This window comes from Tursiops truncatus, chromosome X (genome assembly GCF_011762595.2).
Source record: "Tursiops truncatus isolate mTurTru1 chromosome X, mTurTru1.mat.Y, whole genome shotgun sequence".
NCBI lineage: Eukaryota > Metazoa > Chordata > Mammalia > Artiodactyla > Delphinidae > Tursiops > Tursiops truncatus.
Genome location: NC_047055.1, coordinates 29358839 through 29375684, shown reverse-complemented (window position 1 = coordinate 29375684; position 16846 = coordinate 29358839). Strand labels below are relative to the sequence as shown.

The following is a 16846-nucleotide window of genomic DNA, read 5'->3' as shown; positions in this document are numbered from 1 at the left end:
GAGACCTGTGACTAATGTGTGGGAAAAGAAACTCTGAACAGTATAGATAAAAGCCTCTAGCATTCTGTATCCCTAGGGGTGAGCATACAGCCAGCATTTTCACAGCCTGTTTAGACTCTATAGGCAGTTCATCTCCTTTGCCATCTCCCAGTGCCTGTGCAAACAGCAATTCCTGCCCACGCTAAACTAATTGCATTGATTCTTGGTCATTTGGCTTTTATCTTGGGAGTAAAAAGGTCAGCAGTACCTAGAACAAACTTCTCCCGAGAATGATGAGTGTCTGCCTGCTCACATTGTGAAAGGAAATACACATTACAACTGCTTAAATTTTCCCAGTAGTGGTCTTTGGTGCAAAACATGCCCTACATCTATTTTGTCTGTCTTCTGATATCTCGATGAGGGCTTTGTTGATGAGAAAACACAGAACCTTTAGGAAATACTTTCATCTTGGAAAGTGGGTGACTGATGTGTGTTGTGTTTTACCTGTAGCTATTTCTATATATTGTTTTCCTAGATTTTGATGTTTTATATCAGTGAGTTGGGGCAATTATTTTTCTGGGTGAGTCCCTGGTAGTTTGAACAAATATGATCTTGTCTTCTTATTTCTGCCCTTAGACAGCCCAGAAGGTGCACAGGACAGCTAAGCAAGTGTGTAGCCGCCTTGGACAATACAGAATGCCCTTTGCTTGGGCTGCCAGGTTTGTACAAATATAATCCTGACCCATCTATTCACGCTCACATGTAAAGTTGAGGGCTGTCGTCTTCCCCAGTAGCATTTGGAAGTCTGTTTCTGACAAGCCAGTTACATCTTGGGACACTTGGGATGTGTCTCGTTCATTCGGACTGCTATAATGAATTATTATAGTCTGGATGGCTTAAACAACAGACATTTATTTCATACCCAGAGGTTAGAATTCCGAGATCAGGGTGCCAGCACGGTTGGGTTCTGGTGAGGACTGTCTTCCAGGTTTTAGATAACCAACTTCTCCTTGTATCCTCACATGGTGGAACGAGGGCGGGCTAGCTCTCTGGCCTCTTATAAGGGCACTAATCCCATTTATGAGGTCTCCATCCTCATGACCGAATCACCTCCCAAAGGCCCTACCTCCAAGTATCACCTTGGGGATTAGATTTCAACAAATGAACTTTGGCGGCATGGGGCCGGGTGGGGGGAACGATACAAACATTCAGTCTGTAACAGGATATAAGAATTCTTTCTCTTAGAATTTGCTGTGCCTCAAAGACCTTTCACTTTTTCAAATGTCTTGCTTCAGGGAAATTTTCTTTGGCTTGGGTTACTGATCTGACTGACACCACTTAATTTTATTGCATTTTAAAGCAGAGCTTATTTGCTAAAGTGATGGAATTTTTCCCCAGAAAACCAGAAATTGTAGTGAATTATGTACAGTGTGCCCACTGTTTCAGAGTTGGCTGGGTTTATGCTTTGAAAAGCCATCATAGAGTAATTCTGAAAAACATACTAAAAATGAGAAGGCAAAGAATGCTGTTAAGTGCAAGTGTGTAATTACTTAATAGATTTTCTTGCTTTCTGATGACAAATTTGGCAACCCCTTCAGGGGTAGTCTATTAGGAAGTGTATTATCCATACCACATATCTGATGGTGGGTTACATGTTTTTTCTCCAGATCTTGCAAGTCTACCTACAGTGATGACTTAAAACGTGCTTCTTGCTTATTCCCCCTTTGAAGTACAAGTTCACTGGCTTGTTTGTGGTACAGCCTGTACAGCTCACTGGAACTTCTGGGGAAAGGGCACCATGTTCTGAATAATTCAATCAGTTATGTTCAGTGGGTGCTGAGGAGTAGCATAAGGACAGGAGATTCTAAGTTAATTAAGTCTTCTGTCACTATTTATAATCATTTCATTTGGGGGAAGGTCTCAAAATGCATTGTATGTTGGTAGATGAAAAGGCACCTTGTCCTTGTTTTGCAGACTGGTAAGAATGATAGCCAAGGATAGGTCAAGGGCAAAGAGTAGTGGAGGGTGGTATATTTAGGCATTATAGAAGGTGAAATACGGCCTGTAAATATAAGCGTACTTAGTGATGCTCCAGCTGCTGCTGCTGTTATTATTTATAGGGATTAAGTGCTCAGTGTATAAGGCAGAGATCTGAGTGTTTAATGTATACTTCCTTAAGAGGTGGGTATTGGGACTTCCCTGGTGCTCCAGTGGGTAAGACTCTGCGCTCCCAATGCAGGGGTCCCGGGTTCGATCCCTGGTCAGGGAACTAGATCCCGCATGCCGCAACTAAAGATCCTGCACGCGGCAGCGAAGATCCTGCATGCCACAACTAAGACCCGGCACAGCCAAACAAACAAACAAATAAATACATACATACACACATACATACATACCCCCCTCAAAAAAAGAGGTGGGTAGTATTCTCCCCCATCTTAGAGATGAGGAAATTGAGTCACTGAAATAAAAAAAAAAACTCCTTGCCCAAGTTCCCATGGCATGTGTGTGAGTAGGGCTCAGCGCTCATGGCATCTGAGTTCAGAGCCCACGCTGGACACCTGTGGCACACTGCCCCCCCGCCCCCCTTCAGGCCATAGCAGTAGCTGCTTGATGTTGATTTGCCAGTAGAAAAATAAATTTTAAAATCTTCAAAGTTAGACGCTGTGATCCTCAGTTCTGATGTGGAATTATGCTGTTTCTTTCTGCCTGAATTATTTTGGTTGTCAGCAGTAGCAGGAACTCACTCTAAAGGCTTGGCTGGGGTATTTAAAAGATGTGTGATAAACCCCTGTTTACTGAAAATAAAGGAGGTATGCTTAGAAGTAGGAACAATAGTTAATGCCTATAACCACATTTTCAGTGGTTCTGCCGGGGGAATTGTGCTTCTGGCCGTAGCTGCTTCCAGTGTGTTGGGTGCTTGTACATTACTTCCCGATTTAGCAGTAAAAGAGCTGCTTGAAAAATGGAAGAAGGGGAGGGGGAGGGAATAATTCCCATTCATATTGGAAACTTTACATATATATTGTAGACTCTATAAATTGATCTTAAATATCTAATTCAATTTTTATCAACTTTATTGAGAGATAATTTACCTTTGATTAAAATTCACATTTTATATGTCCAACTTGATGAATTTTCACAGATATTTACAGTCATAAAACTACCACCCCAACCAAGATATAGAACATGTCTGTCACTCCAGAGAGTTTCCTCATATTCCTGTCCAGTCAGCCATCCCACCCACACCCAGGCAACCACTGACCTTAGATGACTTTTACCTATTCTAGACTATCATATAAGTGGAATCATGCAGTATGTACTCTTGCATTTGGTTTTTTTGTTTTAAGACTTTTTTTTTTTTTTTGATGTGGACCATTTTTAAAGTCTTTATTGAATTTGTTACAGTATTGCTTCTGTTTCATGTTTTGGTTTTTTGGCCACGAGGCATGTGGGATCTTAGCTCCCCAACCAGGGATGGAACCCACACTCCCTGTATTGGAAGGAGAAGTGTTAACCACTGGACCACCAGGGAAGTCCCTTGCATTTGGTTTCTTTCTTTCTTTTTTTTTTTTTTGCGCTACACGGGCCTCTCACTGTTGGGGCCTCTCCCGTTGCGGAGCACAGGCTCCGGACGACACAGGCTCAGCGGCCATGGCCCACGGACCCAGCCGCTCCGCGGCATGTGGGATACTCCCGGACTGGGGCACGAACCCGTGTCCCCTGCATCGGCAGGCAGACTCTCAACCACTGTGCCACCAGGGAAGCCCCGGCATTTGGTTTCTTGTGCTCAATCTGTTTTTGAGTTTCATCCATAATGTTGTATCAGTTGTTCATTTTGAGTAGTATTCCATTGTAAGAATATACCACGATTTGTTTATTCACCTGTTGATGAATATCTGGGTGGTTGCCAGTTTGGGGCTATAACAAATAAATCTGCTGTGAACGGTCAAGTACCATGTGGAAATATGCCTAGGAGTGGAATTGCAGGATCAGAGGGTAGGTGTATGCTTAACTTCGGGAGAAGCTGCCGAATTATGTTCCAAGATAGTTTCACCATTTTCTACTCCCACCACCACTATTTTATCTTAATTTATCAATACTTTGGAGTTAAAAAACCCCTTCTGTTCCTGTTTTAGACCCATTTTCAAAGATATTCAAGGTTCTCTGGACCTGGATGGGAGATTTTCTCCTTTGTATAAACAAGACAGTAGCAAGCTTTCAAACGAAGACATTCTCAAGTTGCTCTCAGAATACAAGAAGTAAGTGTTTGGGAGTTACTGCAGTAGATCAGTATAATAGATGAATTATAATTCCTTCAAATTCTGAACGCGAGTCATATATGGGAAAAATCAAATGCTCCGGAGCATTTGGATTTTGGAAGCGTTTGGGAGTTTGGATAAAGTGTAACCAATGCACTTCTTAATCATATTTTTAAGTGTCAGATATTCTTATTTTACATCTAGGCCAGAGAAGACCAAATTGCAGATCATTCCTGGGCAGCTAAACATCACAGTAGAATGTGTTCCTGTGGATTTATCAAGTAAGAACTTACATATTGCAAATAAGCCTACAGAGCTATTATGCTTGGATCTCAGGTTTTTATCTTCTCAGTGTTTTTCTTGAGGTTTACATGGTGTATTAGTTTCCTAGGGCTGCTGGAAGAAAGTATTACAAACTGGGTGGCTTAAAACGCAAATTTATTCTGTGGTTCTAGAGGCTAGAGGTCAAAATCAAGATGTCAGCAGGGCCGTGCTCCCTCTCAATGCTCTAAGGAAGAAGCATTCCTCGCCTCTTCTAGCTTCTAGTGGCTGCTGACTCTCCTTGGCATCCTTTGCTTGTAGTTGCATCACTCCAATCTCTGCCTCTGTCCTCACATGGCCTTCTATTAAGAACACCAGTCATTGGATTTAGGGCCCACCTTAATCCATTATGATCTCATCCTCCTAGCTAATTACATCTGCCAAGACCCTATTTCCAAATAAGGTCACATTCTGAGCTCCTAGTGGACATGAATTTTGGTGGGACACTGTTCAACCCAGGACACATGGTGTAAATAGTTACAGATTAGGAAGTGAATTGAGTTGATTTTATCAGGTGCTGTTTCATGTATTATATATGATGTTGTGAGTGTGCTCCAGTGAGTTTCTGCTCCTTTTGCCTTGGATAAGTTTCATCAAGGAAGGGATCCAAAAGGAGGAGAATCTCTTTTCTTGTCTAAAGAATCTATGATCTCAGGAGACACAAAAGACAATTTGCAGGAAATAAAATGACTTGTGAATCTTTTTAAAATGTCCAGTCTCAGTAATTATGCCACTAACACAAAGGTAAACATTTAAGCATTGGGATGTTTTTGTTCATCTATGAGATTTACAAAAATGAAGTGGAACTGTCGAATGCTGGCCAGGTTTTGGCCAGGCACCGTCCCCCATCACGAGTAGGAATACAATTTGGCAGTAGATATCCATGAATGTCCGTAACTAAGGCATTCCATTTCTGAGATTCTGTCTAGCCATTTATTCACCGAATAAGCATTTATTGAGTAAACTTTATTGAATACTTACCAGATGCTTTGAAAGTATGGAGATTACAGTCTAGAATGAATGACAGACATTAAACAAGAAAACGAATAAATGAATAATTTCAGTCTGTGGTTGGGCAGGCTGCTTTAAAAAGGGTGGCCAGTGAAGGCTCACCATGTGACCCCGGCAGCGTGTGGTGACTGTGACTGTACATTCTGCTCTGAGGGTGTCCCATATGTAAAGACCTTGAGGTGGGAGCTAGCTTGGTTTGTATGGACAGAAACGGAGCCAATGTGGCTCTAGTGTAGTGTGTGACGGGCACGAGGGAGAGTAGGAGAAGTAGGAAAAATCACGTCATGTAGAGAATTGTAAAGACCATGGTAACTCCTTAAAAGACTGAATTTCATTCCAAGTACCATGAGAAGTCACGAAAAGATTGAAGTAGGAGAGTGGCAATTGACATTTTAAGACATCGAAGAGTACAATGGCTTATTTTTTTCCTAAAGAAATAATTTGAAGTGTAGACAGGAGTTTATGCATAAAGGTGTTCTTTGCAGTGTTGTTTATGTGGGGTGGGGGGATTTGGAAACAACCAGAGCCCAACGCTGTCAGTGTGGTTAAGGCAGTTCTGGTATCCAGATACCATGAAACTTCATGCAGCTATGAAAAATGATCTTTACAAAGAATTCATGAAATAAGACATCAGATAAAACGCCAAAAAAAAAAAAACAGGATAAAGTTCTATATACAGTGGGATTTTTGTGTTGTTATATAAAACATGCATAGGAAGAAGACTAGAAGAAAATAATGCCAAAATATTAGTAGTAGTTATCTCTGGGTAGTGAAATGATCACTTGTTTCTTTGTACCTTTACTCTATACCTCCAGGTATTCTGTTGTAAGTATCGCTATAATAGAAAGCCATACCCAACAAAAAATATTGTGTCCGCAGGTCTGACTCTCCGGGGTCTTCCTCCTCCATCAGTATTGCTCTGCAGCAAGGACCAGCAGTCTTAGAGCCCCTTAAGTGTATGAATAACCTTTACTACAAGGGGCTACCTCAATAACATGTGCTGCTGCTACACCTCTCTGAGGCTTTGTGTTTTCCACTTTCGGGAGGATTGAATTTATTATTGGTAACACATCATAAGATTTGTAGTTTCAAAAGGCTGCCATTATTTCTTAAGTGAAAATTTGCACCTGCACCAAGTTAACTTTTTAAGAGTGACTAGCCATGAGCTAATTGGCATAAATTTACTGTTACTTCCCTGATACCAATAGAAATTTGCAGTGAAAGCTAAATTGCAGTCACAGGAGGAAAAATGTAATGGATTTCTTTGCAGAGTTTAAATTTGTCAAAATTATGATGTGTTAGATTTGGCAAATCGCTCTACGTTGAGAATGAAATAGCAATCCACGTCTGGTTTGAAGGGTTTCACTAAAACCAGCATCAGGCTACTTACTCCTACTTGTTCTTCCGGGTCCTTAAAGTGCTTGTATAACTTTTTGTCAATCACTAAGAATTCTATTTGTTAAACTGCTCTTTGAGAACACAAATCATGTATATTTTTATAAATGCAGGAATGTGTTAATGATTGTTACATCTTTGCCTGTTCTTTTTTCTGCTACAGACTGTATTACGTCTTCATATGTGCCCCTGAAGCCTTTTGAAAAGAATTGTCAAAATATTACTGTGGAAGTTGAAGAGTTTGTTCCAGAAATGACAAAATATTGTTATCCATTTACCGTTTACAAAAACCATCTATATGTATATCCCTTGCAGTTAAAATACGATAGCCAGAAAACATTTGCCAAGGTACACGGTGTAAACTGTACATTTTGGGGTGTAAAATGTTATTTATAATTTTGTTTTGTCACTCATTTTGAATGATGAATCGTTTTAGGCAAGGAACATCGCGGTCTGTGTGGAATTCCGGGATTCGGATGAAAGTGATGCTAGCGCTGTAAAGGTTTGTTTGTGATATTGTTAAGCATGCATTTTTAGTAGAGATAGAGATTTTGGTTCTCGGTAGTTCTGTATGCTAAGTTTAATGTGTTTAAATGTCGAAGAAAACGTACTAATGCGACAAATGTTATATCGTCTTCTCTACTCTTACACGTTAACTATAAGAATGCGTTAAATACTAAGAAATAACAAACTGAGTTAGGAGCATATATAACTTTAAAAATGGGTAAGCTTCATATGCCAGATTTTTGCCTTTGCCCCACTTTGATTTTGCATTGCTCCAATGCCCAGTCACAAGGTCGTTTTCTCGTGACCTGACAGCTTATAACGGTACCATCAGGGGAGTTTAAACTCCTTTCTCCTTGAAACCTGAACGGGCTTCGAGCTGACAGAAGCACAGCATAACTGCTTTGATCTGAGATATGACTTCTAGTCTGTGGCTGGCCAAATGGTACCTCCAAACTTGAATTAGTGATCCACGAAAAGCATCTCAGCATTCTCTGCTACCGCAAGCCTTAAATACCTGTCACTTCACAGTGCCCTCACATTTTCACTCTTTATAGCCGCTTTTTACTTTTGGCCCTTTAGCCCATAGCCCATTAATCAGAGGCCTGAGAGAGAAGTCAGACTGTCTAGCCATCACAGAGTGTTTATCTGGCTTCCCAACTTCTCTAGCTTGAGCCTAAATCAGACAGATGGATGGTAAATCTTCCACTTAAACCACCTTGGGAAAGAGGCTGGAATAGCCCCAGTTAAGTCATTGAATGGTTAATAGCTCTGACCCTTGAAAAGAGAGTTTTTTCACAGAGAAAGCTAGGTTAAATTAAGAATTAGCTGGCTCAAATGAGGTGTATGTTCTCTGATTCTTCCTTCAGTGGAGATGAGAATAACATTTTCTTCCCCCCATGCGGTATCCTTTTTTTTTTTAAACATCTTTATTGGAGTATAATTGCTTTACAATGGTGTGTTAGTTTCTGCTTTATAACAGAGTGAATCAGCTATACTTATACATATATCCCCATATCTCTTCCCTCTTGCGTCTCCCTCCCTCCCACCCTCCCTATCCCACCCCTCTAGGTGGTCACAAAGCACCGAGCTGATCTCCCTGTGCTATGCGGCTACTTCCCAGTAGCTATCTATTTTACGTTTGGTAGTGTATATATGTCCATGCCACTCTCTCACTTTGTCCCAGCTGACCCTTGCCCCTCCCCGTGTCCTCAAGTCCATTCTCCAGTAGGTCTGTGTCTTTATTCCCGTCTTACCCCTAGGTTCTTCATGACATTTTTTTTTCTTAGATTCCATATATATGTGTTAGCATACGGTATTTGTCTTTCTCTTTCTGACTTACTTCACTCTGTATGACAGACTCTAGGTCCATCTACCTCACTACAAATAACTCAATTTCGTTTCTTTTTATGGCTGAGTAATATTCCATTGTATATATGTGCCACATCTTCTTTAGCCATTCATCCGATATCCTTTTTGTATACTTAAAGATTCTTAGGTTACCTCTCCGCAGTGCCTGCAAATTGCCTCCATGACCATATTTAAGGAGAGCTGGCGTTGCACTCATGTGGAGTGTCACTTTCATTTCTTAGCTGGCCCGGAGGCTAGCTCCGAAGTGCCCGAGTGAGGCAGTTAGGACCTTGGCACAGTGACTCCATATTTTCATCCTTGAACTTATTATGCCTATGGAACTGAAAAGCTCACACTAGAAATGAAATCGGATCTTTCCATGGAACCACAGAAAGCCTTCCATTAATTTTATTGGTGTAACAGCAAGCTGGTGACTCTTAAACTGTGGCTCATAAAGTGAGAGAACAGTAAGCTAGTCTGTAGCTTAATGGACATTCAGTTTCTAATTCCTCGAGGCTAGGAAGGGATCTGCTGTTGGTTCTATTTTGTTAACTCCTCGCCTTACCCCACTGCACAGCGAGCATTCAGCAAATGTTGCTGACCGACTGAGGGGGAGCTTCTCATACTACGAAGTGCAAATAGCACGAGAGAAGTAAGCTTTCCAGCCTGGCTGGAGAGTGTTTCCTTCCAAATGATTAGAAGTGTTCAGCCTCTTACTGTCAGCTAGGTTGGAATTATATTTCTCAGATGGCCGGAAATTCAGAAGCATTCATGCAGCCAAGTAAGGCGATGTCTGGGGTGGTGTCTGGAGTGACTGTAAATGATTTGGAATTTACAGGTTCATGGTGAGAGCTGGGTGGGCTTGGCCGTGACCCTGGGCTCACAGATGCCTCTAACTCTTTGTGGTTTCCTAGCATCGTGTTTAAAGAGTGACATTGAGGGTGGTGACTCTGTTTCCTTCTTTTGCAGTGTATTTATGGAAAACCTGCGGGGCCTGTTTTTACCACAAACGCTTACGCTGTTGTCTCGCATCACAACCAAAATCCAGAGTTCTATGATGAGGTAAAGCGCGTTATTTGGACGTTTACAAAACCCAGTGGTGGCTCTTCTTTTTCTCTTTGAATCATTTCCAATATTGTGTCTGCACTTTCACTCGCTGAATGTTTTGTCCCATGAAAATAGAAAATGTCACATCAGAACGAGGGGCCACTGCCTGCTTGGTGCCCTTTGGTGACAGTGGAAGATTGGCCCACAAATTGAAGGGGCTTTGGCGTGAGATAATGTAGGAAACAGACACCACACTGGAACGGGGACTCTAGCCCTTACTTTGACAACAGCTGGCTCCGTGACCTTGAGCAAGTCACTTCCTCTTTCTGAGTCTCCATTTCCAAAGCTTTAAAATAAGAAATTTAGAAGGGATTTTCTGAAGGCCCTTATAGCTCTTTCTTCCTGTGGTCCTGCGTGGGAGGGTGCAGCCTCTCTGTAAGTGAAATGCTCCGAGAGACACAGCGGCATGGCTGGGTCCCCAGAGTCCCATTGGCTGCACTGAATGCCTCAGTGCAATGTAGACAGAGGGGGCTGGCGCGGTCTCCCGGCCTCCGAGCGCCCTTCCTCAGTCTGCCTTTCTGACCCTGTCCCTACCTCTTTCCTTCTTCCCGCTTCTCTAGCTCTATGTCTCTGTGTCCTTTCCAGTGTCTCTCTTAGTGTCTCTGTCGCAGCCTCTTCTCGTCTATGTGTAGTCGGCTTATCCAAATCCGCAGACTGCTTTTGAGGGCTACGTGTCTCCATGGAACCCGGATGCGTATCCCAGGCCAGAAGCTCTGCTGTTTCTGCTTCTCAGGTTCCACGTCTCCATCCCTGGCTTGGTCTGAAACCATCCCCCCTGCTGTCCTGATTTCCCCAGGCCCAGCTGCTGTTGTATGGAGGCCTTAAACCCCAGCCCGAGGCTCACTCATTCCTTCTCAGTCCAGTGCCCCTACTTTCTCCGGGGATGGAGAGGAGGGTAGTGGGACTTTGCATTTTCGCCACCCAGGGAGGGAGTATGTCCATATTGATGTGCAGCAGAGCATTAGATACCCAGATGGTCTGGATGCTGTGAATAGGCGTATTCTGTGGTGAAATATACCTACAACAGAAATTAGTTATAACACCAAAACCATGCCTTGTGTGAATGATAATTAGGCCAGATGTCCCATCACCAAGCTGTTTAATACATCCCTCTCTATAACCAATGTCAGTCACTAGAGAAAACTTGTTCATGTAGTAAGTAGTCCACATTATCTTTAGGAAATGGACTCTTCAAGCATTCACTATATATTAACCAGGAAAGTGAGTGTGAGCGTGTGTGTGCGTTTGCGTGTGTTCCTGTGCAAGTCCACGTATGTGTGTTAAATCAATTAAATCTGTAATCTCTCTCCCATACACTTCCCAGGAGGCATTACAAACAGGCAGTTGGGTTCTGACTGGAAAAGTACTTGCAATGCTTCTTTTAAAGTATTAATTTTTAGTATTAAATTCATGTGTCAGGACGATACTTTTTATTTATTCAAGAGTAAGGTTGTGTTCTTCTTCTAAAGAAATTTATATAAACTGTAATTTGTGGATCCCATAATACCACAGTGACTTTTTGCATGTTTATTTGTAAAGGCTTAATTTTTTCTTCATGCAGAGGAGGGCAGTGATTTCGAAAAAAGCAGCCTTTCAAATTCAACGCACATTGTAGATGGATTGCATTCACTGACTTACATTGAGTTACAGAGTATCCCTGGGCTGTAAGGATGTGGTTTTGATCCAGTGTTTCAGAAAACCTGCTGCAAAGTTGAATCCAGGAGAATCCACTGGACTCTCCAGCAAAAGTAATAAATCAGCCCTCACAACCCAAGAGAATATTGTTGTCAAACTGTGAAACTGACCAGAAAAGCATTTGGAATATATTTAAATCATATCTATTATTTGACCACTTGGCTTGTGATTTAGAAAAGTATGTCACTGGAAAAGTATGATGAAACAGAGCTAAAGGTCTGACAGTCCAGCTTGACAATGAAAACAAAACGCTATGTGTAATTTTGCTTTCATTTCAGATTAAAATTGAGCTTCCCATTCACCTGCATCAAAAACATCATTTGCTTTTCACTTTTTATCATGTAAGCTGTGAAATTAACACAAAGGGAACAACCAAAAAGCAGGATACAGTTGAAACTCCAGGTACGTGTGCTCTTTAAATGTCTCTCTCTAGAGCTATTTGAAATGGAGTTGTCTTGGCTATATATAACCTCTTTTCATCGAGGTACAGACCACTTCCCCTCACCAAAAAGTACATTTCTGAGTTAAAAGTTCATTGGTGAAAGATGAATTATATGTTCGTTTTATCATTATTTCTACCCAACGTCATGTCCAAATGCTTGCCAGTGTACTTAGGCTACCATAGGCAACGTAAAGTAATATTGCCCCTCTCAGAGAGAAACCCATATTATGATGCAGTGTTTTTGTCATTTCTTTCACGTAGAATAGCCCAGCAACCAGAATTTTCCAGTTCTGCTCACTGAGAAGAGGGACATGAGCCCAGAGCCACGGGCGTTTTTGAACCTGAGGGAGATTGGGGTTCTAGTGAGAGGAGGACAGGTTTAACGAACTTGAATAAGCTTTGGTAGTAAAGCTCCAGTCATGGTCTCATTCAGCAAGGCTTTAGATAAGCCAATGGGAAGCATCCTTAGGAGAACATAGAAGGCCCTAAGAACATGGCCTGTGCCACTCCCACTATATCAGTATCAGCACGCCCTGGGATTCAGATCCAAGGTAGCCTGGACCAATCTTTATTTTATTTATTTAATTAATTATTTTTATTTTTTATTTTTTTAACATCTTTATTGCAGTATAATTGCTTTACAATGGTGTGTTAGTTTCTGCTTTATAACAAAGTGACTCAGTTATACATATACATACATCCCCATATCTCTTCCCTCTTTTTATGGCTGAGTAATATTCCATTGTATATATGTGCCGCATCTTCTTTACCCATTCATCTGTTGATGGACACTTAGGTTGCTTCCATTTTCTGGCTATTGTAAATAGAGCTGCAATGAACATTGTGGTACATGACTCTTTTTGAATTATGGTTTTCTCAGGGTATATGTAATCCCAGTAGTGGGACTGCTGGGTCATATGGTAGTTCTATTTTTAGTTTTTTGAGGAACCTCCATACTGTTCTCCCTAGTGGCTGTATCAATTTACATTCCCACCAACAGTGCAAGAGGGTTCCTTTTTCTCCACACCCTCTCCAGCATTTATGGTTTGCAGGTGTTTTGATGATAGCCATTCTGGCCGGGGTGAGATGATATCTCATTGTAGTTTTGATTTGCATTTCTCTAATGATTAATGATGTTGAGCATTCTTTCATGTGTTTGTTGGCAATCTGTATATCTTCTTTGGAGAAATGTCTATTTAGGTCTTCTGCCCATTTTTGGATTGGGTTGTTTGCTTTTTTGATATTGAGCTGCATGAGCTGCTTGTAAATTTTGGAGATTAATCCTTTGTCAGTTGCTTCATTTGCAAATAATTTCTCCCATTCTGAGGGTTGTCTCTTGGCCGTGTTTATGGTTTCCTTTGCTGTGCAAAAGCTTTTAAGTTTCATTAGGTCCCATTTGTTTATTTTTGTTTTTACTTCCATTTCTCTAGGAGGTGGGTCAAAAAGGATCTTGCTGTGATTTAGGTCATAGAGTGTTCTGCCTATGGTTTCCTCTTAAGAGTTTGATAGTTTCTGGCCTTACATTTAGGTCTTTAATCCATTTTGAGTTTATTTTTGTGTATGGTGTTAGGGAGTGTTCTAATTTCATTCTTTTACATGTACCTGTCCAGTTTTCCCAGCACCACTTATTGAAGAGGCTGTCTTTTCTCCACAGTACATTCCTGCCTCCTTTATCAAAGATAAGGTGACCATATGTGCATGGGTTTATCTCTGGGCTTTCTATCCTGTTCCATTGATCTATATTTCTGTTTTTGTGGCAGTACCATACTGTCTTGACTACTGTAGCTTTGTAGTATAGTCTCAAGTCAGGGAGCCTGATTCCTCCAGCTCCGTTTTTCGTTCTCAAGATTGCTTTGGCTGTTCGGGGTCTTTTGTGTTTCCATACAAATTGTGAAATTTTTGGTTCTAGTTCTGTGAAAAATGCCAGTGGTAGTTTGATAGGGATTGCATTGAATCTATAGATTGCTTTGGGTAGTAGAGTCATTTTCACAGTGTTGATTCTTCCAATCCAGGAACATGGTATATCTCTCCATCTGTTTGTATCATTTTTAATTTCTTTCATCAGTGTCTTACAGTTTTCTGCATACAGGTCTTTTGTCTCCATAGGTAGGTTTATTCCTAGATACTTTATTCTTTTTGTTGCAGTGGTAAATGGGAGTGTTTTCTTAATTTCTCTTTCAGATTTTTCATCATTAGTGTATAGGAATGCCAGAGAGTTCTGTGCATTAATTTTGTATCCTGCTACTTTACCAAATTCATTGATTAGCTCTAGTAGTTTTCAGGTGGCATGTTTAGGATTCTCTGTGTATAGTACCATGTCATCTGCAAACAGTGACAGCTTTACTTCTTCTTTTCCGATTTGGATTCCTTTTATTTCTTTTTCTTCTCTGATTGCTGTGGCTAAAACTTCCAGAACTATGTTGAATAATAGTGGTGAGAGTGGACAACCTTGTCTTGTTCCTGATCTTATAGGCAATGATTTCAGTTTTTCACCATTGAGAACAATGTTGGCTGTGGGTTTGTGATATATGGCCTTTATTATGTCGAGGTAGGTTCCCTCTCTGCCTGCTTTCTGGAGGGTTTTTATCATAAATGGGTGTTGAATTTTGTCGAAAGCTTTTTCTGCATCTACTGAGATGATCATATGGTTTTTCTTCTTCAGTTTGTTAATATGGTGTATCACATTGATTGATTTGCGTATATTGAAGAATCCTTCCATCCCTGGGATAAACCCCACTTGATCACGGTGTATGATCCTTTTAATGTGCTATTGGATTCTGGTTGCTAGTATTTTGTTGAGGATTTTTGCATCTTTGTTCATCAGTGATATTGGCCTGTGGTTTTCTTTGTTTGTGACATCTTTGTCTGGTTTTGGTATCAGGGTGATGGTGGCCTCGTAGAATGAGTTTCGGAGTGTTCCTCCCTCTGCTCTATTTTGGAAGAGTTTGAGAAGGATGGGTGTTAGCTCTTCTCTAAATGTTTGATAGATGTCGCCTGTGAAGCCATCTGATCCTGGGCTTTCGTTTGCTGGAAGATTTTTAATCACAGTTTCAGTTTTAGTGCTTGTGATTGGTCTGTTCATATTTTCTGTTTCTTCCTGGTTCAGTCTTGGAAGGTTGTGCATTTCTAAGAATTCGTCCATTTCTTCCAGGTTGTCCATTTTATTGGCATATAGTTGCTTCAGTAATCTCTCATGATCCTGTGTATTTCTGCAGTGTCAGTTGTTACTTCTCCATTTTCATTTCTAATTCTATTGATTTGAGTCTTCTCCCTTTTTTTCCTGATGAGTCTGGCTGGTGGTTTATCAATTTTGTTTATCTTCTCAAAGAACCAGCTTTTATTTTTATTGATCTTTGCTATCGTTTCCTTCATTTCTTTTTCATTTATTTCTGATCTGATCTTTATGATTTCTTTCCCTCTGCTAACTTTGGGATTCTTTTGTTCTTCTTTCTCTAATTGCTTTAGGTGTAAGGTTAGGTTGTTTATATGAGATGTTTCTTGTTTCTTGATGTAGGATTCTATTGCTCTAAACTTCCCTCTTAGAACTGCTTTTGCTGCATCCCATAGGTTTTGGGTTGTCGTGTTTTCATTGTCATTTGTTTCTAGGTATTTTTTGATTTCCTCTTTGATTTCTTCAGTGATCTCTTGGTAATTAAGTAGTGTATGGTTTAGCCTCCATGTGTTTGTATTTTTTACAGATTTTTTCCTGATATCTAGTCTCGTAGCGTTGTGGTCGGAAAAGATGCTTGATACGATTTCAGTTTTCTTAAATTTACCAAGGCTTGATTTGTGACCCAAGATATGATCTATCCTGGAGAATGTTCCGTGAGCACTTGAGAAGAATGTGTATTCTGTTGTTTTTGGATGGAATGTCCTATAAATACCAGTTAAGTCCATCTTGTTTAATGTATCATTTAAAGCTTGTGTTTCCTTATTTATTTTCATTTTGGATGATCTGTCCATTGGTGAAAGTGGGGTGTTAAAGTCCCCTACTATGGTTGTGTTACTGTCGATTTCCCCTTTTATGGCTGTTAGTATTTGCCTCGTGTATCGAGGTGCTCCTATGTTGAGTGCATAAATATCTACAATTGTTATATCTTCTTTTTGGATCGATCCCTTGATCATTATGTAGTGTCCTTCTTTGCCTTTTTAATATTCTTTGTTTTAAAGTCTATTTTGTGTGATATGAGAATCTCCAGCTTTCTTTTGATTTCCATTTGCATGGAATAACTTTTTCCATCCCCTCACTTTCAGTCTGTATGTGTCCCTAGGTCTGAAGTGGGTCTCTTGTAGACAGCATATATATGGGTCTTGTTTTTGTATCCATTCAGCCAGTCTGTGTCTTTTGGTGGGAGCATTTAGTCCATTTACATTTAAGGTAATTATCGATATGTATGTTCCTATCACCATTTTCTTAATTGTTTTGGGTTTGTTATTGTAGGTCTTTTCCTTCTCTTGTGTTTCCTGCCTAGAGAAGTTCCTTCTCATTTGTTGTAGAGCTGGTTGGTGGTGCTGAATTCTCTTAGCTTTTGTTTGTCTGTAAAGGTTTTAATTTCTCCATCAAATCTGAATGAGATCCTTGCTGGGTAGAGTAATCTTGGTTGTAGGTTTTTCTCCTTCATCACTTTAAATATGTCCTGCCACTCCCTTCTGGCTTGTAGAGTTTCTGTTGAAAGATCAGCTGTTAACCGTATGGGGATTCCCTTGTGTGTTATTTGTTGTTTTTCCCTTGCTGCTTTTAATATTTTTCTCTGTATTTAATTTTTGATAGTTTGATTAATAT

General features: G+C 40.6%; 1 protein-coding gene across 5 annotated transcripts in view; it reads left to right on the top strand.

Moving 5' to 3' along the window:
• Positions 1-16846, top strand: part of DOCK11 (dedicator of cytokinesis 11) — a 189865-nt gene that overhangs the window by 72138 nt on the left and 100881 nt on the right. For 4 of the 5 annotated variants that reach the window (XM_033850004.2, XM_033850001.2, XM_033850002.2 and 1 more), the window contains exons 14-20: positions 616-698; positions 4116-4238; positions 4443-4519; positions 7129-7313; positions 7402-7467; positions 9789-9881; positions 11900-12023. In XM_033850004.2, coding sequence (XP_033705895.1) covers positions 616-698; positions 4116-4238; positions 4443-4519; positions 7129-7313; positions 7402-7467; positions 9789-9881; positions 11900-12023 — 751 coding nt within the window. The remainder of the gene's footprint in view (positions 1-615; positions 699-4115; positions 4239-4442; positions 4520-7128; positions 7314-7401; positions 7468-9788; positions 9882-11899; positions 12024-16846) is intronic. The other variant, XM_073799049.1, reaches the window with a different exon arrangement.